At 40.4% G+C, this 24581-nt stretch overlaps 2 protein-coding genes and 3 long non-coding RNA genes across 6 annotated transcripts; 3 read left to right on the top strand and 2 right to left on the bottom strand.

The window, feature by feature from the left end:
- The first annotated feature begins 1216 nt into the window (after nt 1-1216).
- On the top strand, nt 1217-2237 carry LOC129590048 (uncharacterized). Its single transcript, XR_008690685.1, has 3 exons — nt 1217-1470; nt 1679-1765; nt 1829-2237. It is a non-coding gene; the product is annotated as an uncharacterized LOC129590048 (long non-coding RNA).
- Nucleotides 2238-4194: 1957 nt separating this feature from the next.
- Nucleotides 4195-9682, bottom strand: LOC129589966 (uncharacterized). Its single transcript, XM_055484909.1, has 6 exons — nt 8965-9682; nt 7661-7979; nt 7255-7308; nt 6671-6810; nt 5655-5947; nt 4195-4831 (listed from the first exon to the last, which is right to left on the bottom strand). Exons 1-6 carry the CDS (start codon nt 9145-9147, stop codon nt 4669-4671), a joined length of 1152 nt encoding a protein of 383 aa, XP_055340884.1. The 5' UTR covers nt 9148-9682; the 3' UTR covers nt 4195-4668.
- Nucleotides 9683-10054: 372 nt separating this feature from the next.
- On the top strand, nt 10055-12609 carry LOC129590043 (uncharacterized). The gene is made up of 3 exons (XR_008690684.1): nt 10055-10218; nt 11306-11871; nt 12085-12609. It is a non-coding gene; the product is annotated as an uncharacterized LOC129590043 (long non-coding RNA).
- Nucleotides 12610-12711: 102 nt separating this feature from the next.
- LOC129590005 (uncharacterized) lies at nt 12712-15141 on the top strand. 2 transcript variants are annotated; one of them, XR_008690681.1, is made up of 4 exons: nt 12712-12838; nt 12977-13682; nt 13891-14585; nt 14662-15141. It is a non-coding gene; the product is annotated as an uncharacterized LOC129590005 (long non-coding RNA). The 2 variants fall into 2 exon arrangements; XR_008690682.1 differs by having other exon boundaries at nt 12977-13690.
- A 5846-nt stretch (nt 15142-20987) lies between these two features.
- Nucleotides 20988-24536, bottom strand: LOC129589978 (protein mab-21-like 2). The gene is made up of 3 exons (XM_055484922.1): nt 24095-24536; nt 22575-23028; nt 20988-21837 (listed from the first exon to the last, which is right to left on the bottom strand). The coding sequence occupies exons 1-3, from the start codon at nt 24230-24232 to the stop codon at nt 21350-21352; spliced, it is 1080 nt and encodes a 359-aa protein (XP_055340897.1). The 5' UTR covers nt 24233-24536; the 3' UTR covers nt 20988-21349.
- Between the last annotated feature and the right edge of the window lie 45 nt (nt 24537-24581).

The raw sequence follows: 24581 nt of genomic DNA, 5'->3' as shown, positions 1-24581 counted from the left end.
GCCTAGCTGCCACGAAAAAGTTTTTCCAGGTAAACAGTAAACAGGCTTATGCAGGATTAACCATCTTAATATACTGCAATAAAACTAAAGGGAAAAGTTGGATGCGTTTTTAGGCACCCCGTTCCCACCAGCATATATTATGGGCATTATAGACACACCTTTTCGCACCCTGTTCAATGTGTTCATAGGCACCTTTTTTAATTTAAGTCAGCAAGTATCAGCAAAAACAATAAATTGCTGCGGCTTCGCCTCCGCTAATTCATATGGTCCACTACCGGTTTAAAAGATAAATTTCTTTTAACTCAGTACTCTAGTTACTGTATTAACTGCAATAGCAGTTATTGTAAAATTTATTAAAGTAGGACTTGAAATCGGGCTGTTGATGTCTCCATACTAACTAGTAGTTGGCAACTACCACCATTGTCCAGTGCGCGAAATCGCTAAGTGACCGAGGTGCTACCGTTTCCCACTGCATGTGTTGTATCAGTTGATAATTTTTAAGTAGGAGAGTCACTTAGCGATTTCGCGCACTGGACAATGGTGGTAGTTGCCAGCTACTAGTTGGTATGGAGACATCAACAGCCCGATTTCAAGTCCTACTTTAATAAATTTTACAATAACTGCTATTGCAGTTAATACAGTAACTAGAGTACTGAGTTAAAAGAAATTTATCTTTTAAACCGGTAGTGGACCATATGAATTAGCGGAGGCGAAGCCGCAGCAATTTATTGTTTTTGCTGATACTTGCTGACTTAAATTAAAAAAGGTGCCTATGAACACATTGAACAGGGTGCGAAAAGGTGTGTCTATAATGCCCATAATATATGCTGGTGGGAACGGGGTGCCTAAAAACGCATCCAACTTTTCCCTTTAGTTTTATTGCAGTATATTAAGATGGTTAATCCTGCATAAGCCTGTTTACTGTTTACCTGGAAAAACTTTTTCGTGGCAGCTAGGCTTCCGGTTCTGCAAAATTTGCGCTCATGCACAACTAGTTTAAGGGAAAAGCTGCATTCGCCTGCAATATTCTACGATCTGCAGTTGCTTATACTTTTCAAGTGTTTGCAAAGAATGGTTCTACGTAATGGCGATTTTAGCATCAGCGATTCTGCGGCAGTCAGCAACAAGTCAGAATATCTTTGCTTTGTTCAAGTGCAAAAACAGCATCAAGCAGCTCATGTCGGAACCTCTGCCACTTGACGAATAAATTTCCAGGTGATCGAGGGATCCGACTACTGGAAATCAAGGCCACCTCCTTGAATGTGCGAGCTCAAAGCGCACAGAAACAGCTGCCGAAATCTGTATAAAAGAAATCGGGCTGGCTTTGTCTGTCCATTACATGCTTTCTGTACCTTCGCAGTGTTTAACTCGATTAAAATACTGTAAACAGAAGTTATCCATCGTTTTAACTGCGTCTTCCAAATACGCACTGTTGGTTACCGTTGTGCTGTTTCTGCCTGTATTGTTCGGGTAAGTAAGAGGCGATATTGTTGTCGTTCTGTACGAGTACTGCTAAAGGCCAGAATAACTTATAATATACCTTGTGAAGCAGTTAAATGTACTAAATGTTTTAGTAATACAACATTTATTTTGAATTTTAAGTAATTTGTTCTTTATGACGAAGACAAAACCTTTTTAAGATCTTTCTTTTACACAAACTTGATATTTTCTACGCTAGAGTAAGTGTTCCGACGCAGATTTCCGTACTGCGAATATGCATTCACCGATGGGAAAGGTCTCCATGGCTGGAATTTTGCTGGGTTTGGTATGTAATGAACAAGCAAATAAATATAATTGTTAAAACCGTTTTACGATTCGCGTATTACAGTTGCTTGTGCAAGCGATGACTGGTGCAGCTGATGCTTGGCCCCCGAAACCAAAACCGGCACCCCCCAAATGTTGCAACTGGGCATGGGAAGGATCCGAATGCTTCTGGACCGGTTGGGGCTACGCGTACAAGCCGCGTCCGGAAAATCCCAACAAAAACAAGTTCTGTAAAACTTAGTTGGCTCGTCAGCGAATCGATATCGAACAATTTGATTTAACGGTCTTCTACATAATTTGTTATAATCCACACCTTATGCATTTTAACTATGCAGTTTCGATATCTGGATTTTTTTGAATATGATCACGCTCCGTAATAGTTGATTTTCAACTGTAGAAATTTTCAGAACCTACTCGCTTTTTATGATTACGGTCTTGGACTGAACTATAAATTAGCTGTTGCACTCTAAATGGCAAATGTTCAAAAAGCTGCAGTAACCACGATTTGTGAAACTTGTTACACTGCTCTTACAGAGTCGTGTGGGCAGCGAGCGTTCCAAAAGCCGCCGAAAAGCGTTACACTGTAAAGAAACTTACTTTCCCATATTTTTCATTAGGCTGAAATATTCGACGCTTAAACTAAGTCGGATCTGCGTAAGTCGCATGCAGCCGCTTACAACTAAATCTGAACGTAGGGTTTACATGCTTGCTACCTGCTAATAAAAAAATGGCAGAGCGTCACATTGCGCACCGCAAGCGCATCGTTAATGTAAACTTGTACGAAGATTCGAAACGAGCCACTGCAAAGCTGCGTGACCTACTGTATATTTGGCGAACTTTATTGAGGTTATGGTTTCGGGATACTCCGCTCTCGAAATCCGGAAAACGGATTTTGAAAGGTCGCAGAAGCTGAGGCAGATTGTGTTCTGGAATACGACGATTTAGACACGGGAGGACGGCACCTTTAACGATCTGCCGTCGCTAATTTTTGTCTCATTGCAATTTTCTGTGAAAACGTTGCATACTCGCGGAACAGCAGGCTGGCGGTGACTGGTGGCTGCGGTCGCTTGGGTTCACGCAGCGGATGCGCAATTATCTGTTTCACCTGCACTGCAGTTGCGAATTGGCTCTGTTTTCGACGATGGTGGGATAACCACAATAATATCGCTAAATTTTCGCCAGCAATAACGAACAGCGGAGCGTATGTCATGGTTGCCCCTAGCTTTGGATACAACTTATTACCTGAGTGACCAAGTCCCCATCGATTGTGCACAGCCGATTCCATTGGGAGTAGAGGACATGAATGTTAACCAAACTGAGTTCTCTATTAACGAACCGATATGTAATATATCTGGCTTACGATTTGTAGCGCTATAAACGTTACATATGACGTCTGCGTATTACGTACACGGTCTGCAGTTTTGAACATTTGCCCAAGTTCTTTATTCGTGCATTAGGCTTCCGTAAACTTTACGTAGATTATTTACGGTCAGATCAAAACGGTGATATTGCATTATTCTACTAGGCGTGACTCGGTCCGTGCTGTACCTCACCGGATTCTTACATTCACGCTCCGAATTTAGCTTACTACACGGGCCCAAACCGCGTATTAACACAGACTGCATTCATAAAATTCATTTAAGGGAAGCGCCCGGTAGATGGTACCAGATTCGTGTACTTGCAAGGAAACTTTCACTTTTTCGCACTCCCAAACACTTTTTTGCTTTGTTTTATGACATTCTGTAGCCAGATGATTTGTGTACAACAGCAAAAAAATCACGGAAGCTTAAGCGAATACAGAGGCGTGAAAACTATTTGTGCGCGCAACATCCGGTTCGGAAGTTATGGCTGTTTCTGTTAGAACACTCCAAAATTTTTAAATGCATTCAGGTGTACTAAAAGTCTTATTATGAACCGCTTTTCTGTAAACTTTGTAGTCTGTACATAAATGCACGTATGCGGTACTCGTATGAATGAAGATCGTTTTTAGTAGACCAAGCTAGAGCTGCATCATTTTTTAAAATGTTAAAATTCTTTTTAAAATTTGAAAAATACTGTAATATGTAGTCGTTCGGTGCAAAAACGATCTTCATGTTCACGTGCGCTTATACGCGAAACTTAAAGCAGATCTGCAAATATTGAGACTTTTATTGCACCTCAATACATTTAAACTTTATCGAATTTTCGTGTAGCCAAAACTTCCGAACCGGATGTTGCGCGAACAAATGATTTCACGCCTACGTATACCCATCATCTGGCTACAAAATGTCATAAAACAAAGCAAAAACGTGTATCGGAGTGCACGAAAGTGAAGGTTTTTCTGCATTTAAACGAGTTAGGTACGTACAATCTACTACCATGTACAATACCGGGTCGCTTCCCTTGATATCTGGGTTGGTTTTTCGGTGACAAACCGTGCGGTATTAGAAGTGCACTTTGTACCAAAACATGTACTAGTTTTACTGTACGGTTTTGCATTCTTTCGGATAGTATTTTTCATAATCGTAACATAAAATTCCGCGACACAAATCGTTTCCAATGATCTGAATAGTCAAAAGCATGCCAATAAAAAAACACCGGCCAGCATAAGCCGCAAATAAAAAAGCCCCCAAAATTAATAACATTTTCGCGCCCTTCAAGAAAGCCAAAAAAAGCAGCTGCCCATATGTGATTCTTAGCCAGCAAGAACCCGCGAAAGTAACAAAAAATACTGAGCCGTAATGTCCAGATTACGAACCCAATGAGGTCAGCGTGAATGAAAGGAACACCCTTGTACGGCACAGGGTGCAAGCGGTGCGTGCAAGCGCGGTCGCACAAACGTTTGACAGGGTATTTAACGGATCAACATAATTCCCTGGATCCGACATTTGGAAATGGAATCACCCCACGTATGCAGCCGGGTGTTTAGCCGTTGCGCAGTTTACGGCGCGGTATAAAGCCGGCATCCTGACGGACACCGTCAGCTGGCGTTGACGACATGACTGACGGGTTCGTCCATGCTGGGCTTAGCGCATGGCTGACGGCGGCCGCGGATTTGCTCTGCCGGTAGCCACTGTTCGGTAAACATCTGGCAAAGAGAAAAAGACATGGTCTGCAGAAACTGGAAACTACGGATATGTTTCTGGATTCTTTGCTGCATATATGGATATGTAAAGCAAACACATAAGAAATTTTTTTAAAAATATTGTTGTATCAACTTTTTTTGCTTATGATGTCGGTACCGGTATACAAAAGCAGTAATGGAAAGATAAATTATTATAATGTTTTTTGTGTATACTTTACGGAAAACATTAATAATTGGACCAATTAATTTTTAATATAAATTATGTGCCTGGATATACATTATCTAGTACAATTAAGGCCATTTGCTAAAGTTAAACGTCAGATCCACCCAGAAAACTGATAAAACAATAAAAATTCTTAAGTTATTAAGAAAAATTATTTTCATTTTTATTCAAAGAAGCGAAGATTTAACAAAAATGTAGCGAACGGTACGAGCATTTCTTGAAGATTCACAAAACTGATTCAGCCAGATTATTTGTGCTAAAAATATTCACATGTACGAGTAAGAATTGTGCACAGATATACTGAGAATCCCCGATTAATGAATCGCGCAGCACAACTGCTTGTAACTTTCGTACAAATATGTATAAACGTGGTTAGTAAGTTTTTTTCAAGTTATTATTTATTTTGAAACAAATTTACAAATTTAACGTGGAAGTACATATCTATAAATATTAAAAGCATATAAAAAGCCTTTTAAAAATGAAAACGATAATAAGGGATTTTGAAATAAAGCTACAACTCTGCGGTATGGCTGTTCCAGTATTTCTAAACGTCAGAACAACAATCTGTCCCTTTCAGTACCAAAACGGAAATATCAGACTTACGAGCAGAAGAAACCGGATTCAAAGAAGAAACCGACGGGACAGGTACCGCTAGAGTTGGGACATTTGCATTCGCAGCGCTCCGCGTCCCAGATGCGGTTGGGACCGCAGTTAGCGGCCTTTTCCGGATTGCGACAGGTACAACGACAGCTGGCGGCCTCGTACACCTGATTGACATGACAGTCGCTGGCGTTCTGCCGGCATACGCACGCGCACTCCGTGTGCTCCTCCAGCGACACTACCACGTTGCTGTCCACCACGCGCAAACGTCCGTTTATGTAGGCCAAATGCGAAGCCTGTATTATTATTGCAAATTACAGTCATTTCCACAAAATTATCTAGTCAGCTGAATTAATAGATCAAATTTGGAATTACTATAATTATTTATTTTTAGTATATCGATTAAATTTTTTCGGAACCTTTTTCCGATTCACACAAATTCTAACGTTTAAGTTTCTGATAAATATAATTTTTTTAAAATTACATAATGATTCAAGATAATGTTTTTCGAAAATTCCTTTTTCGTTTATTCCTAATTCTGGGCCACAGGAAACATTTTATTTCTGGAAACGTACCTTCCGATTTTCTCAACTTTAACGCCTAAATTTCTGGCACTATTGCTATTTTTCTAAATATTGCGATAATGTTTCTGAATACTTTAATCATCTCAGAATATTTTTCCTATTTCTCAAACTAACGTATAAATTTCTGATAATAACAATCTGTTTTAAATAATATAATGATGTTCCTGAATAACATATTTGTTTCTGAATATTTTTCCCATTCCCACAACTCAAACATAAAAATTTTTGATGCGGATAGGAAGCAAGGCTGCTTTTTATTGTAAGTTTCTTTCAGCAAATAATATTACGTAAATATGTAACTTAATAAACCACGGTTTTCTGAATTGAAAACATGAGATCAAGAGTAAATATCTGTTATGATCCAAAGCCAGGAAATAAACAAACATGTACATTGATGACGACAAAATTAAACCTTCTGATATTTGCGGCACCAACCTTCCGTTTAATGTTTTGCCGGGCCGTTGGTTTACACACCAGTCCTGAGTCACCGCAACATCCGCCGCATTGTTTAACCGTGGTACACTGTGGATAAATCACCAGGGAATGGTTGTTTGGTTTCGGCAATGGCACCACCGCTGTCAACACGTCAACAAATATAATAAATTAGACACAGCCGCTATATATGTGTATCCAGTACGTATGTATATAGCACTGCATATATATGTGGTTGATGAAGTTGACCTTTAGCCGATGATGACACCGGCGAATCTACGGCGCATTAATCAGTCTGATCGATATTACAGCGTTTATATCCGCACTCAAGGCAGTCCGATGTGCGCATCACACAACACATGACCGGTAACAAAAATGAATTCTGTTCTGATATCACAGGACAAAGTGCGCATCAAAAACCATCAGCAGGAATCTTCAAATCTAATTTTAATTTTTATGCACTTAAAAAAATCTTACCTCGTTTTCATATTTTAGTTTTAGTTAAAAAATTTTATTTTTAATTAAAAAATTTTCGAAAAAAAACTTATTCTGTATTGAGCTAATATCAAAAGTTCATCTTCGCTTACCATCGTTAGGAACACAACGCGCATTATCCGCCATTTGAACGATTTCCACTGCCGCTGTAAACAAACGCAATAAAGCATGTACACCCACCGATAACGGAATTGTTTTACTATTTTATTTATACTTGTTTATTTTTTTTGTTATTTTAAACATTTAGATTCCAGTTTTGCTTGGTCACGAATAATTTTTCGTTGTCATTTACCAATTTAGAAATTAAATTTTTAATTTAAAATTTTTGCAGTAAATAATAGTTTTAACGAATAAGAAATTTCAACAATTAAAAAACTTCAGCAATTAAATTTTTAAACTTCAGTTTATAGCAACGCAAACCTTGGCCATAATTAAAAATATCTAGTCCATTTCACCAGTTCTTAAATATGGGTATATTGATATCCATTAATCACGTACGTGCGTTGACCGTCAAAATACGACTGAACCGGAAGTTGGTTGCTGGTGGCTCCTGGTCGCCGCTGGCCGCCATGAGATAATGCGGTGAATGATTATCGAGATTAACGAATTTCTCATCAGGAATCAGTTCAGCCGTAAACGACTCCCGCATCCGGGTGGCCGGCGGAAGGGCTGCTGGTACCCCCATCCGTTCTGCCGCCTGGATTACCACCAGGCCGTTGCCCGGAGGCGGCGGCATGGTCTCTTCATCGGGACTGTATTTCTTCACAAAATCCTCGTTGGTCATTTGTGACAGCTCCCATAATGCGCTGCTGGGGATCTGTTAAAAATCAGAGAAATACATAATAAAAATTCGAAAATATAATCACGTAATAGTTTGCATATACGGCGCAAATTATTTGAGATTTATTTTTCCGTGGTTACATGTTAAAGTTAATGAATTTAACTGCAGTGATATACATATATCACTGCAGTTAAACTTTAATTTACTATTTTTTTATTTTTTATACATTTTTCGTTAAATTTTAATTTACTTTATTCAAAAATATTGATAATAATTTAATTACAAGTATTTTTCAACAGGCTGCAACTAGCGCAGAAATCGAAGAAGAGTAAACAAAATAACATGGTTATTGCCGGAAGTTTGTATTACAGACATGGTCAAACAGAATGACCACTTTGTCACGTTTGACGACGTTTAACGTCATGATAATTATCGGTACATATAAAAAACTGGTTTTTCTTCGGCCACAGCTGATAAGGGATTGTCACGTTTACAGCTGTTTTTGAAAATTAAGTTCAAAGAAACGTCTTTGTACCAAAACACTAGAGTGAATGACCGATACAGATTAGGAAAAAATCACGCTTAAGACCGGCTTTCGCCGATAGACAAAATACAGAAAAAAGTTTAGTTTTATTGGGAGACTGAGTTAACTGACAGAAACACCAACTTTGGAAACTTACCAAATTATTCGAGCAATACAACGGAATAAAATAAATAAAGAATAAACAAACGAAATAGTATATCGGTCATTTATTAACTAACAATTATCATTGGTTAATAAATTGCAAATTAAATATCACTAAAAAACTGGCTGTATTAACAAAAAAGGTAAATCGATTTTTAATTTTGTTCGACGAAAACCCGGCATCAGATAGTTATTACATCATAAATCGTTACCGAATTTTATGTATGCCACTCCTTTGCGCTGAAGTGCGCTCAACCCGCATCACTTGAAGTTTACCGCAGAATATCAATTTTTAAATGTAGCACCCGCGCCGGCGTAATAAAAACCCGTGTTTACCTTGGGTGAGTCAGAGACAGGCGCTGCACAGCACGCACTACCGGTGGCCGCTGATTCATCCTGCATGGGCATATCCCGCAAGATAATATCGGCGTTGATGGCGCGGATACCCGCGCTACCGTTCGATAGCACACATAAATAGGACAGTATGACCAGCGGCAGGAACATTTTATTGGCTATCATTATTCTTCCCAGGGATTAGAATTATGCACGCTCCAATGGAACAATATTTCCTCTGCGGACCACTTCCGGTTTCCAATCGAGCGGACGTGCGAAAAAAATAATCGACGAGGAAAAACTCCACTATACCATATTGCGATTTATTTTTAATCCGCGGATGTAGCGATAGTTTAATCGTGATTAAGAATAAAAAGAAACGTTAAAAATTCGCGACTGTAATTAAAAATTGTCGCAGTGAGAGCGCGCTGCATAAGTACATAAAAAAAATCCGGCGTGAATAAACTCAGAACAAATCGGAAATAATTTTAAAAATAAAATTATGTCGATGATATTAGTGAGTTAAAATATCATATAAATTGAGTGGAGAGAGAGAAAAGACCGGAACAGAAAAACGGCACGAAGAAATATCGAAATGCAACAACAGACGCCCAAGCCGCATCTGTTTTAATCATAAACGGCCGGATTGACAGCCGGCAAATCGGCGCGCCGCAGGGCGGAGTTTGTCGGCCACGAAGGGAATTACACTGTTCCTGTTCAAACGCGTTTAATCACGTATAATCCACTTTGATTGTCAGTTCTTGGGATCTACTGTATTAAAGTGTATTTGCCTCGAAATACTGCAACAATGGAATGTGTTGAACAAGCAGTTGTTTGAAATGCGATAACCCGGGGAATTTATCAGGTAATAAAACACTGGCCACAATGCATTCTTACACAATGACACATACATGGTATACGGAAACGATAAAATTGCTCCTTTAGTATATTTGCAGTGACCAGTTACATATGGTGCCGAAAAGGCTGCCGCCGGGTTTCCGATAAGATAGCCCCCTATTGCGCCATGTCGATGCAGATAAATCGCTCAAAAGCCTAAATTTAATAAAAATGCAAAACAACCACGCCTGCAATACTGTGTTAATGTATAATAAGGTTTTTCTCTTCTGTAGCTCTTCTTGTGCGAACCATCGTGGCTATTTTATTAGCCTGTGATCCAACGCGCAAGAAAAACTTTGCACGATGCATTTAGTGCGTAAAGCACGTAAAGTTCTCATCTGAAATGGCCCTTTATTACAGGTGATGTGATTGCCTAATTCGTAACTGCAGATAGAATCACAGGAGCTTCGTACCGATAAATGCCGTATATAAAAGGTATAGCTAATATAGTGAGGTACAGGTTTTTCCCAAAATTTTTATCTCTCCAGTCTTTTCAGATTTCCAGTTTTTTTTTGCTATAGTAGTTTTTCTGCTTAGCTGCTGCTGCTTCTTTCCTGCGGTGAGCTAGCGATTTTTCCCAAAATATTTATGTTTGCAGTCATTAAAGGTTTTCGTCATTATGCACGACAGCTGTAAAAACCAAGACGTCTGGGACAAAAAAAGTGGTTGGGTTTTATGTTAGAATTATTATTAAATAACAGTACACACGTAAGTATTGACTATATGCTTTTCACAATCAGGCGTAATTGTTCACTGTTCAATACTTTGCAGCAGCTGAAACCATTGCACTACGATACTTCTACTCGAACCACTCGGCCGTCGTAAATCTCGTCACGTTTGGCTAATACGTACAAACTTTGGCAGCTATTATTATTATACGAAATGACTGCGCGCGAGAGTTTTCCCCGCCTCAACTAAACTACGAACAAAAAGTTTCAATCAGTGTATTTATCACTTCACGGCAACTCTTAATTACGAGAAAGTCACCTTTTAGTAAAGGAAATCTGATGGTATATCGGCATTGCACATTTTCTGATAATTCGAATTTCACAATTTCAACCGTTATGGTGTCAGAACTTAAAGTGGGAAATATACATGTATAACAGATATGAATGATGCGATTTTTATTTCACAGAACACGAATACAATTAAAAATCGAAAACAGTTCTTGTCACTCAAAAAAAAAGTTCATTTAACGCTGCCGCTCCTTCCATGGTTCCGAATACGGAAGCGGCGTTGCCCGGTTGGCATATATATGCCATAATAAATAAATAATAACATACTGTATATACCTCGTATATACGGCATATATATGGTGCGTATATGGCATGTGAGCCCGAGTTTGCCCCTTATTGTATTTTGATGGCTACTGCCTGTTAAAAGTTTCGTATATTCATCACTGAGATTGATGACCAAAGAAAACTACGAAAAAATTATGCGTTCACAGGCATTAGTCGTCGAACCGAATGGCCATTCGCTTTTACGACTGCTTTATCCGCATGTTCCGTTTCTGACTCATCGCTTCCAGAGCCACCTTCGTCGGTTCCCAGGCAATTCCTATCGGTTCCAGAATCACCATCACGTGGATCATTTCATAAATCCCCGTCCATTTCACAAAAACAACCACTCACGCCACCGGAAGGTGATGCTGCAGCGACTGCATTCACGCTGGCTGCCGGTAATACAGTCAATCGCCATCATTTTGTCTCCTCCCCTATTCGGTGTAGTGCCGATGTTTATCTCCCAACCGACGGGAACAGCAAGACAGTCGGCTGTATTAGAAGATGGCCTCCTTTGCGGTCACATGCTTCAACAGCGCTCCACCACCTACCTGTCCGCTCTGTCGCTTGTCCAAAATTCGCGTCGGTTCCTCGCGCACTGATCCGCTCGCGGTGGATATCCGCAGTTACGTATCCAGCTGGCCTCACACAATACATCCACTCTTGAGACGATACGCGTGCTGCGTTTGTTCCACGGGATTACGTATGCACGACAACATTATCATCTGAAAAGGTCACACTTTGAAAACTATGTAGGCAGATCCAGGATGACAACTTACACTGAAATAACCGCTGATTTTCCAACAGAAGCTTCTCATTTTGCTTGGTGTCACTATTATTTAGGAGTTAATGTTAATAACACGGTTTAAAATTGTCTCTCTAGCACTCTAACTGCTTTGTAAATCAGTTTCAAATGTGATCAAATTGCAATTGGATGTTTTTGCAGACGCACTGATCTAATACACCACAGACCATGGTAGTTTATTTGGCAAAGCTGAGTGTTCAATGCAAAGTCAGAAGTGGAGTGCTCCAACCACCATTGTCCAGTGTGATCTGGATTTCTTCCAGACCTGGTAGTGGCACAATGAGTCAATCGAAATTAGTCGCCTAAGCTAGTCACGGACGACAAGAAACGCGGAGCGAAAACTTTCTGTAGTGAACGAAGCTTTTTTGTTGTGAACCAGTAAACCGCATTTAATTCCCTTTCTTTTTTCCCTTTTTACTGGGGTAGATTTCCGCTGCCATATGCAGCCCATACCTTTTAAACAGCTCTCCTGCTACGGTGTGTAAAAATTAATGTGTAATGTTCATGACTTCATGTTGTCATTCACACTTCTACCGACGTGCGGCTGCGAGGCGCTAGGACCATACGTACGTATGTACAGTATTGTACATACAACTACCACATCGCGCGCTGATTGGGTACCACGCATTATTATCTTCTAATCGTCTGCATTCGAACTTCCCGCCAGCGCCCAGTACTTGTGTTAGTATTCTATGCTATTTTATGTACAATACACGGCTAACGCCAATTTTATGTAAGTACTCGGCTAACATTAAATCGCTCAGTCAACCGTTAGTAGCAGCCGCTTCGACTTTCCAGTGCCGCCAGAGATGTAATGTTAGTACTAATCATCATTTCTTGGAAATCCAAAGCGCGTACTCGGGTCCATGCAGTGCTTGCTATTGTGGTGAACACCGTAAGTACAGCATGCGATGTCGGTGTGCATCGTTGCTTCCATCAGCACTGCTATCGCTATCACGTCGCAACCGCTGGTTTTTCACTGCTCTTCTTCAACTAATCAAAAATAAGTTTTATCTTTTATACATACTTTTAGTTGACGGAACTCTATGGTGCACACTGTGGTTGGACTTTTCTTTTCCTTTGGTCGCCATACATCTTCAAAATTTCAGCCCTGCCAAGCGGAATGGGCCGTAACAATAGCTGGACGTTCTGGGCGACGACGGGATGATGCGGTACGGGCGGGTAGTGGACGTGTCCGGCGACGGTCTCTTCATCGATCTGCTCTGTCCCAACCGGCGACGTGAATACGTTCCGTACCACAGTGTCTTCCGGCTGAATAAGATCAGCAAGTGCGACCTGCCTCGAGATCGCAACAGTTCCCGTTCGGTTCTTTCCGTGGAAGTCCTGCCACCTGAGACGCCGTTGGGTCGTGGATTTGGTTGCCGGGTGAATCAGACAGTTTCTTATGTGAAAATTCGCCCCACCAGCACATTGGGGCGGTAGCGCACTGGCGACGAAAGGACAACGGAGAGCCGTGCACAGAGTTCCTTCCCATCGAACGCATCCGCTGGCCAGTTCGTCCAGGAACCTTCGTAAAGCGAACTGAACAGCTGGACGATAAATTTAGCTCGATGTCCGCAAAAGAAGCCGAGGCGCTCATAAAGAGAATAAATCGCCGGATACTCTCTTTCTTGTGTTCTGGCAACAGCGACAACCCATTCTATCATGTTGACGTAGTGAACCTCGTAGATGGGCAGTTGGGGTACATGTCTCAAGTGGGAGCGGCAGAGAGTTATCGAGTAAGAATGTAAGAAAGTTATTTAATACTTACGAGGGTAATCACGAAAGTAGTTTAGTAAGGGTTATCGGATAACTTTTTTGTCAGAATGAATCTGGTAACGGTTGTCGTACGGTTTTCAGACGGACAAGCAGTTGCAACGCATTATCATGCTCGCACATATAGTCCCCGAACGTCACCTTTTGCTGACAGTGTAGTAATTGTTGCAGCTTCTCGTCGTTCAGTTTCTGAATCTGCTCGCCATTCGGTACCGGCAGCGCTGCTTCCATTGCGTCCCAAAATGCACAGGAAAATTAACACTTTGGCATCCGCGTTTAACGGACTTCGACACAGACGTAAGCGTGGTTCAAAGGAAAACGGCAGTTGCTCATGACGATGGTATCACACGGAAGACCGCCACACTGCCATAATTATAAAATTCTGCAACGGTAGCGTATAGGACTGTTCTTCGGAGGGCCTTCGACAATTTCATCTGCGGTCGGGTAAGCTCAGTAACGACAGCATCATTAACGCGGTTATCAAACTCTAGGCAAATTTTCCACTGCCGGAAGAGCAGACTCTTTAGTCGAATCCCGTTTGCTGGTCCGCCACGAAGCGGACCATGTCGCACACTGCCATTATGTCGTGCCCCTCCATCCACCCGTTTCCCACGTCCATCACAGTGTGTTGTGTGCCAGGGCGCAAGCAATTTGTACACCGCCGCCCAGCATAAGAATGCCCGGTATCCATGCTTTATGTCGTCCCACAACGCGTCTCCGACGAGGATACAGCCACGCAGAGCCGGTGTATCCATCATCGCGTTCCACACTGCGCATACCGCGAGCAGTTTCGTCTGCGTCACCGTGTCCAAGTGCACGAACACTTCTAGCCACAATTCCACCGGCAGTGCCATCTCTTCACCGATGTAAGGTTAAGAAATAAGAACTGACCTTGGTCTTTTTTACTACAAAAACAACACTGATCGTGGATTGATATTGCAGATACTGAATGCGACGCAGTCGATTGATCCGCGTCCGTCGGCGCATTATCGCGGGAAGGAGTGGTGCATGGACGGTCTTCAGGATTTGCAGCTGGAGAAACTGTCGCGCATTTCCATTTGTTTTCTCGTTGCACTGCAAAGTCCGAAGGAATTTTGTTTTGTTCAACCATCTGACCACTGATACACCGGAGACTTGGCATGGAACGCTTATCCTTGCTGCGTGTCATGGCGCTTAATCCGGACAATTATCATGGCCATCATTAGCATTGGCGTCACAACTTGTGTGCATGACTTAAACCGCATTATCAACGCTAACCAACCGCTGGATCTGTACCTGGCCCGCTTGTTTTGTTTATTGACACTTGTGTCACAAGTTGTAAGACCATATTACAATTCTACATGTCCACAGTATTTCAACATTTTCAGAAATGTGGAACTGAAGCACAGTATATATATGGTATAACAGTATCATGACACTAGGGTTTTTAATGTACTCGTATCAGTTTTCAACGGGAACATCGACCACGTATCAACGCACTGCCACAAACTGAAACCATTACGCTTTGCTATTCTTCCGCAAACTTCGAAACATTCTTCAGACTTTCTCTGTATGCACCTATGTAGTCGATTCCAAGGCAAACCACGTTGGCCAGTTCGCTTTTGATTTTGGTTGACTGTCATCGGAGACGCAGTATCCAAGGAATCACTTACGGGAAATGACCCGATACATGGTAATAAATTCGGGTACATGTACGAAAACTTCACTTTGCACTCCCAAATAGTTTTTTTACAGTGTCTATGACATTGTATTGCCCCTATAGCGGAGCGATTATTGGCATACGTTGGTACATGAAAACCGTTTGCACGGGCAAAAATATAAGGTTGCTGCACAAATCACTTCGTGAAATAACGTCATTTTCTCATTAATCTGGGAATGTGGGAAAGTGAAAGCTTTCGGCATGTACCGGAATTTCGAACCATGTACTGGGACACTTCGCTTAAATCATTAGGGAAGGACACTGTCGTCCGTTCTGTCGAGGACAACTAGTCGAAGGACATTTCGCCGCAGAAAGAACGAGCAGAAATGACAAGTGAATCACCGCAGCCGAGAACCGTGACCATATATCGACCGGAAGGAGTGCCACGCATTCGTATCTTTACGGAAACATGCCCTGTTGGCTGCAAAAACATTTCGAATACTTCAAAAGTAGCGAAAGAATACCCGATGCAAGTATTGCATCGGAGACATTGCGCCAAAATACGCATCCAAGTGTAAACTTGAAAAGTCTGTAACGTTGCCGCGACTTTAGGCATTACATGAAATCAGTTTATGCCGCGAGTATTCAGTTTTCATTTTAATTCCTTTATTGCACTTGTTTTTCTAATTATTGCTTTCTTTCATGTAATTTAAAAACAGGAGCTGCCAACCACTTGTGTTCTACACAAAAAAAATGCGGAGCGGAATTAACTGTTGAACGACCAAAAATGGAAGGTGTCACAATTAATTACAGCAGATATTGTGTAATTAAGTTTTATTACTCTGGATCTTAGCGATGGTTTTAGCCCGTACACTACGTTAGTGATGTTGTCATCCAAAGTGCTTATTTAACGGTATTTGTCACAGAGCGATTGCATGGTTCAAATTAAATGAGCCATTTGTCATACGTAATGCATCAGCGACGTAATAATGTTTGGATATCCCGATTTTAGATCTACAGTATATTACCACGAACAAAAGCAAGTGGATACACTAATGCAAGTACCCAGAAAGAACGAACAATAACCTATGCTATAATCGGAAAGTTCCTGCGCCAAGACCCGGCCAAACAGTGTCAGTTTCTTAAAAATATATTAGCGCGATCGAACGAATCAATCTGTTCGCTAAATTGGGTCTGCCATATTATAAATCCAAAGTTTGTCCTTACTCCAAACTAATATGGACTTAAGTATAAAAATTAGTACTGCGGTACTGCGACTTGTGCTACATCAAAAATACTGAGTCTGAAATTAAAATAACCTTTGCAAAACAAGCCCAACATAGAAAATTGGCCATACAATAAAATAAGGTTTCATAAATTTGGTCATAAACCAATCAGAGTTTCGTGCTCTGAAAAACTTATTCCTATCATTACTCCCCAGTGAACAGAGGAGCGAAAAATTACAGAGCCGACTATGGAGAGGAAGGACGAAGCCGCGGACAGTTTTGCAAATTGCGTCACTTCGCTGTGTCAGATCACTATTGCAATTGCGTTTTAGTCCTTGCACTACGTTTGCATTTGCTATCACCAGGCAGTTATATACTCTGTAGCCGGCCACTGGTGCTACGTTTCGTTCAAGGTTGAAGAACTTGAAGCGCATCTGATTATACCCTATCAGATGCAACAGTCGTTAATCAGCGCTTTGACGTACAGGAAATTATTACTGCATCTAAGATTAAGTCACGTCCTTACATAGTTTTATCTGTGTATCTAAATTTGGTGACAAACAAATTTTATTGTGGTCAGAAATTGCAAATTCTGGTTCACAGGCATAGGTACAAAGAAGTAGGAAGCTTTCAGTGCCTCAGGAATGTCAAGCGCCCAGTCATTTACCTATCCAAAAGTAACTTTCTGCATGCGGTTGGTCTGCGAAATGGATGTTGTGCGGAAGCCCACCGATAACAAAATTTTGCAATCTCTTCCTTGCATTAGTTGCATACAAAGAATCAGTACGTTCAAGAGCGATCTAAGCACAGCGAAGCGCAAAAACCACGAGTTGAAAAATGTAAATCTTTCATTTTGTAAGTAAATTACGGAATAATGTGAGCGGCATGTAAATGAGCGTTAGCTTTGATTAATTTTGAAATTATTTAACATATTACAACAGCAAATTATTAAACGGAAAACCTGAGAAAAACGCACAGGTCATTAATATTACAAAACTTTGCAGAAATTGAGCCATTCTGCACAAAGAGTTTATGGCAGTCTTATGATGGAATGGAATGTTACATCGGTGTTTCCGTTTGCGCCATTAAGTGGGGTCCCAGTTGAGCGCAACGGCCACAGTGATGCTGTATCCGTCTCGTCCGATCCACTGGTCAGTGCGCCGACACTGATCGAAGACAGCGATGACACTTGGCCGTCTGTGTAAGATCAATCTTATGGCAGACCACGGCTGATGAGTGCAGAATCTGCGATCTTGCCACGACTGACCCAGTCTCGCGCGCCGCTTTAAGATGATGCCGGTTGCGGAATAACCCGTCCATTTGCGTTCCCGTCGCTGCATGTCAAACGGTGTTCTCTCGCGTGTCGGAATGAGAATGAACGATCCGGTGTGCTTGAATAAACTGCTATCGAGATTAAGAAAAGGAATTTCCATATTAATAACCAACTAATTCTCTTCGCAACGGCTTGTGCCGGAATTAGCGGCGAACACCAGCAAAACCAGCATTTGCTTCGAATATGATACGAATGTAGTACAGTTTGGATCATTTCTGCGATAGTACGACAAAAAATTAAATAAATAAATTAATCGATATTATTAATTTAATTATAAACGTGTATACTCGTACAAATATAAATCTGTGTTCACCAGCGATCCAGCATCGAAAGTAAAAGCTGCGATAAAGCATAAGGAGCTGTGGATCAATATAAATTTTTAACCTGTTTTTCTGTACTATTCTTCATCGGTTCAGTTAAAGGCCAAAGAACCAGAAAAGATGTTGAAAAAGAATATACATGCAGTTCGAGTAAAAGCGTAGCATATGGGCAACGTGCTTAAGTACATAACAATCCAAGTGCTTACTAGCGGTATCTGTATTTCGTAGTGCCAAGTAAAATAAAGCGATTTGAGTATAAAATATATGTATTCCGTGCTTTTTACTGTATTGCATATTTTTCAATTTAGGATTAGCTAACTATTTTGCCCGCGCTTTGTCATAATAAAAAAGTGAACTTTGCAACAAAATATAAGTAACATATAAATATCCTAAGTTTTCAGAATCTGCACCGCCGCTCTACGTCACGGCACGAATTCTTAAAGCAATTAACTAAATTCTTCGGTTCATAAAACCATTTTATAGTGTTCAGTATGATACTTTTATGTACTCGTTGGTTATAGCGATGCATATGGGTTTTCAAAAATTCAGATAACCAATGGTGAATAAGTATTCCTTCTGTCAACAGTAAGGATTATATCAAAGATTCTGCTGGTAATAGTAACCAAATTTCCCGAATAATCGATGTTTATACTGGCAACTTGCTGTACACGGTTTCCCTGATGTATACGCGTACGCCAGCATAATGGGCAATTAGGATAATGGGTGCAATTTTGGGATTATGTCGCAGTATGCCGGCTGCTGCCTCCCGTCGCGTATAAACCGGCAGTGCAATATGATCTCTTTTGAAAGGTTAATTCTTCTATAGGAGATTATCAGGTTTTAATTGGCCCGGCTTTTCGCTGGACCTGTTTATTATCTGACCACTTGACGAATTATGCCGGTAATGCGCAGGGCTGGACTGTGCCCGATTATCGTTATGCAGTTTGCAGGATTTGTGCGAAGAACGCAGCCGGCAACCTGTTTATTGCAAACCACGTGAGAAAGGTCATTGAAACTCATTATGGGCTTAAGGTTCAGCTTGTCTTACCTGAGTGACTTTTTAGTCACTTTTTATTAATAAAATGTTTTCATATTTTTATCTGTAAAATTATGTTTAATCTAACTGTACGGAATTTTCGTATAAAAATTTTTTATTTGTATTTCTGAATTATTATATTTCCTGAAACTTTACGGCAACACGCGTTTGTAAATTCGCTCTTAATCGACGAAATTATATAAATATTTTAAAATTTAATTTTGCGTTTGCTATCATATTTTTAAGCTGGATTATATATAGTCTGTCAGTTTTAATATCTTACATATAAATTTTATAAATTTAGTGCTTTATATAGTTGCAAATTTCATAAATATTGAACACAGGAAAATAGGAAATGTAATTGTACGAAACGTGTGACGACCGATTTCTGGCTGTGTATGTGTACGTAACTTGATTACGATTTACGCGTCAGACTTTAATTTACAGCTTTCGAATGATCGATGGCCGCATCTTGTCTGGATACGGCGATGTTTGACACTGAATGACAATTAGAAATAATGGACATGTAAGTCAATTAGAGCGCTCCATTGAAATCCCCTGAACACCAAAATGGACCATTTTGCTGCGATGCTTAATCGGGTTATATGCTGTACCGCATTTCTGACACTTCGGTTACGCTTTCTTGCATATTACATTTCAGAGCGATAACTCGCATTAGAACAGCCCGGAAAAAATTTTTGTGCTATATATACTGCTTCCAAATTTTAAATTCCGAAAAAGAGAAAGTAATATTATATACGTAACGTTTATTCTGCAAAAAAGTAATAAATGCTTCTTAGTAAAAACAAGGTTAGTAAAAAATTTTCATGAACGCTTTAAATAGCTATCAGGTGAAATTCTTGTAAAATTTGTGTACAAATTTTAACATTAGATCGATGCACTAATAAATTAAAACTAAATAAACATTAAATAACCAATAAATCAAAAATTTAACTTCAAATAATAAACACGGTATATGTATGAACAGCATATATCCAAGCGGCTTGGAAGCGATTTCGGTGGTCATTTAGCGAAAATTGCTTGACCCATTTTCGCGTCTTGTATTACGCCGTTAAATGGTAAGTAGTCGTGTGTATACATTATGCAGGCGACATGGAATGTCGGAGACTCGGAGCCGGCACTAAGCCGTGTTGATGGTTGGTAGCACGCTATTTTCCGATTAGCCCAATGCGCGGAAGTTGCAGCGCTCGGTCTGGCAAATCCGCAATAACATGACAGATTGATAGACTGGGAATTGTACATTATTGCGTCTGTATGCATAACGTCAAGTATTAATGCATTTTGAGCCGCACTGTTTCATATAAATAGCTTCAGCATTCCGGAAGCAGCATAAACTTGTGGAACGTCACATTTATTACAATTAACGTGTTCCCGGTGGTCGTTAATGCTTTCTGTAAAATGAAAAATTATAGTTATTTTCAAAACTTTTCAACAGCGTTACCGTACTATTAGTAACTGAATATTTTTTGAAATTTATTGAATATTTTTTTCTGAATATAATAATAACACCGCAGTTTTTACCGGCAAAAATCACTTTCGCTGGCCAAAATTCCGGGTCTTAGGTTTAAGTTTAACCTTTATTATTATCGTTGTTTTGTCAATATTGTAAACAATTCGAAGCCGTTTTTTAAAGATCTGGTCAAACCGGTAAATGATTTCCCGTCGATAAGCATCAGCTAGGCAATCGTGACAATTTTACGGCGCGTATGCGCGCATTTAATTATTCTCTTCCTTCCGGGCTTTGCAGATATGTCTGTACGACGGCGCACACACATCCATCGCCATTTTTCTGTCTAAACCGTCAGTTTAAACCGATACAGAATTGAAAACACCAATTAAATCACACATCACAATATACTGCACACGGGGCATCAACAGAAAGCAGACGAAAAAAATACAACATTACTTACAATGAATCAACAACAAAACTTAAACGAAAGGTCAACTAATTTTACCAGGTGTAGCAAAAATAATTAAATCCAAATAAGTTTTTTAAAAAATTCATTTTATTTTGTTATGTTGATTTTCATTTTTCTTCTTAAAAATTATGAAAGGTCATCCCATATTTATAAACTGTGCATTGGTAATGAGCTCGCGCGTCAACCGCCACGTTTGCTTCGCCGCTTGCTCCAGCGACGCCACCGGCTTCCCGCGGAACAGATCCAAATTGGGGAGAAAATAATGCGGACATTTCCGGCACTGTAGACACGAGATTAACTGCAGGAGAATCCCGTTGATCCGGTCGAACAGGCAGATGTCCACCCATTCGATTTCTCGTGGGTGTTTTTCGCATTCATACAGGAGCAGCGTTTTCATATGGTAGTTGGACACCGGGTTGCCGGGCAGTTCCAGATGCCGGTCACGCAGGGTTTTGAGGATACTCAGGCATTTCTTCCGGCAGCCGTTCTGGAGCAGGCGCTCCTCAGCGTCGGTGAAGTTCATGACGAAGGCATCGCCCTCCATGGCGGTCTGCTTGGTGATTAAACCGGAGCATTCACGAGAGTATAAATTGAAGCCTTCAGTCTTCACTTCCGCTACAATACCTATAAACACGGCGGGCACAGTTAAATATAGCTGAAGCTATAGTTCGGCCTTGTTTATTGCTTTATGCGAATCGTTGAATCAATTATCAGCAAAAATATTAGTAATTACCGTATCTCGTTAGCATTTACATACTTACTATGAAGCTAAGTAAAGTAAGTAAATATCTGTGTATCTGTACCTCAAAGTTGCTGCATTATCTGACTTGGACCAGTTAAAACGTTAGTTTTGTGAAGTAGCTGAATTTCATTTGTCTCTATTTGATGGAATTTTTAAAATATTATACGAACCCGAAAGGTTTTGTAGATGATCACTTGTTTTAAGAAAATCGCGAAAAAACATGCATCTTTACATGAAATACATTAGTCATACATTTTTTCTTATCGAATATCGATGGTAGTAGTATTGTAGTCATACAAAAAATATTGTAGTCATACATTTTTTCTTATCGAATATCGATGGTGTACTTATTACAGTGGAAACATTTTCATGAAGACGGCAGGACCAAGCCGACTGCACTTCACAAGCCATTGCACTACGTAATCAGTGTTCCACTTAATACACTGTCCGGCTGATTTTACAAAGTACGGCCACTTCGAAATTTTAGTCATAACACGCTAACTTGCTCACGACCAAGAACTGACAATAAAACGTAATAATCAACGTAATCAACGTAATAATCAACGAACTGATAATAAAACGAAAGTATGTAAAATTTCCTCTTTGTATAAACACTCACCGGGATGCGGCCAGGGAATATGGGGGATGGGCCAGTGGGCGGCACTCCGCGGCCATATCCCGATACACTTGAACGCCGGGGTAATCTGCACGGTGTAGCGTTCACGGATCTTCAGCTTGACCTCGTTGCTGTCCGTCACCAGTTTAACCTGCTCCCGGTAGCGGCTCTTCTCGGCCGCCTGTCCCACCAGCCCCTGGAAACGCGAGCGGATTTTCCGGGCGGAGAGGTAGCCGCTGGCGGTGATGAATTCCACCCACAGGGACATGGAGCGTTTCCGGCCGTCGCTTAATTTCAGCACGGCACAGCCCGGGATACTGCCGTCGTCGACGAAGTTGAACACGCCCATCTGGTTGAGGAACAGCACCACTTCGAACTCGGTGGCCGAGATGACCTCCAGGCCTTCGTAGCGGCCGTTGACTTCCGTCAGGGTGGAGATGAAGCGCGGTTCTTGCACCTGTCAACACATACAGTAAATACAGTAAAACTGACAAATTAAATTAGAAATCCTGCAATTGTGCGATTACAGTACTACGTACGAAAACGTATAACGAAAACGTATAACGAAAACACACTACTTCTATAGTAAAATGTTTCATTTGAAATTTAGTGTTTACCTCACGAACGCCGCTTCTGATTAAAATTTGTACTTTGTTTACTGTAACTGCTACAGCAGGGAAAAGTTTCCATCGGGAAAATGCAGATGCAGTAACTAATTAAGCCTTTAAGAGTGTATGAATGTGGTATTAATCTGTATAAACATTTAGCGATAAGTCACAATAAAAATAACAGCTGGTTTGATGGAAAATGGCAAGTTCAATAAAAATATTAAAGCGCTAATTGTGGACCATGTTTTACAGTTTTCTTTCTACATTCTCCCTTGTCCGGTAGAAGTACACCAATAAATATTTATTTTGATACTAATTATTTTACAAATAGTTTTCAAGGTCTGCATCGCAAAATACCGATCCAATACCGACTGTCCCACGAACTGTATTTGCCCATTTTTTGTCTAAAAATTTTAACACACAAATCCGTATTAAAAAAATTATTCGCAGTCGCGGAAACAACCATTCATTATGAAACCGTTTTTTTTTAATTTTTGGTAATATGGTTACACTCGTCCTTAGCTTCCAAAGGAAAATGTTGGGCATATAGGCAACTCAGATGACTAAATTCATCCCGAAAATAAACATGTTCTTATTCCACAAAATTAAGATTAAAAACATTAACAATTAATTTTGTAAACCGTTGAATCAATGAAAGTGTGGACGTAATGCGAAAGCGTCACTGATGCAGACGGAGTGAGCTCTTAGTCACTACACTACGACTATCGACTGCGGGGAACGATTAATGAAAGGTACGACAAGAAATTCGAAGAAAACGTTCAAACATTACCAGCAGCAAAATTCGCTGCTTAAAAATCATGATTCAATATGATTATTCGATAAATTATTCGAATTTCTAATGAGAAAGAGGAATAGTGAAGAAAGCGTTAATTTCCTAAATTAAATTCGACTGACCTCAACTTCTTTAAGAATGTCTTGGACGATCTGCACAATCTCCATGATGGAGCGGCTGATGGTGAGTTTGCGGGCCTGTACGCGATCCGCATAAAATTTGTTCAGCTGATGCAGACATTTTGTCTGCTGAGCCAGCATCGTAATCCTCAAACAACGCACAATTTTATTCCCATATAAAAACGGTAAATGTAAATCCGTTAATGTAATCCAGAATTTTTCCAAAGATTACCAACACCATGGACAAAAATAAAATACGGCAATATTAAACGCCATTTTGACGTTAAAATTATTCAACAAAATATTATAATATGGTTAGGAAGAGAAAAAAAACGTGGGTAAAAGATCTACAAGGATCGAACGGGAGCAACGTTTTCGGTTGTAACCAGAATTCTGTGCAGTGGTGAAAAATCTATGATGCAAAGCCAGCGCAAAAGAAACAGTTGCGTAGCCATTAGCGGAAGATGGACGACTGGTAAGGCAGCGCAAG

This window comes from Paramacrobiotus metropolitanus, unplaced genomic scaffold, assembly GCF_019649055.1.
Source record: "Paramacrobiotus metropolitanus isolate TYO unplaced genomic scaffold, Prichtersi_v1.0 Parri_scaffold0000038, whole genome shotgun sequence".
Classification (NCBI taxonomy): Eukaryota; Metazoa; Tardigrada; class Eutardigrada; order Parachela; family Macrobiotidae; genus Paramacrobiotus; species Paramacrobiotus metropolitanus.
Note: the sequence above shows the minus strand (reverse complement) of the source record. Positions and strands in the feature narration are given on the sequence as shown.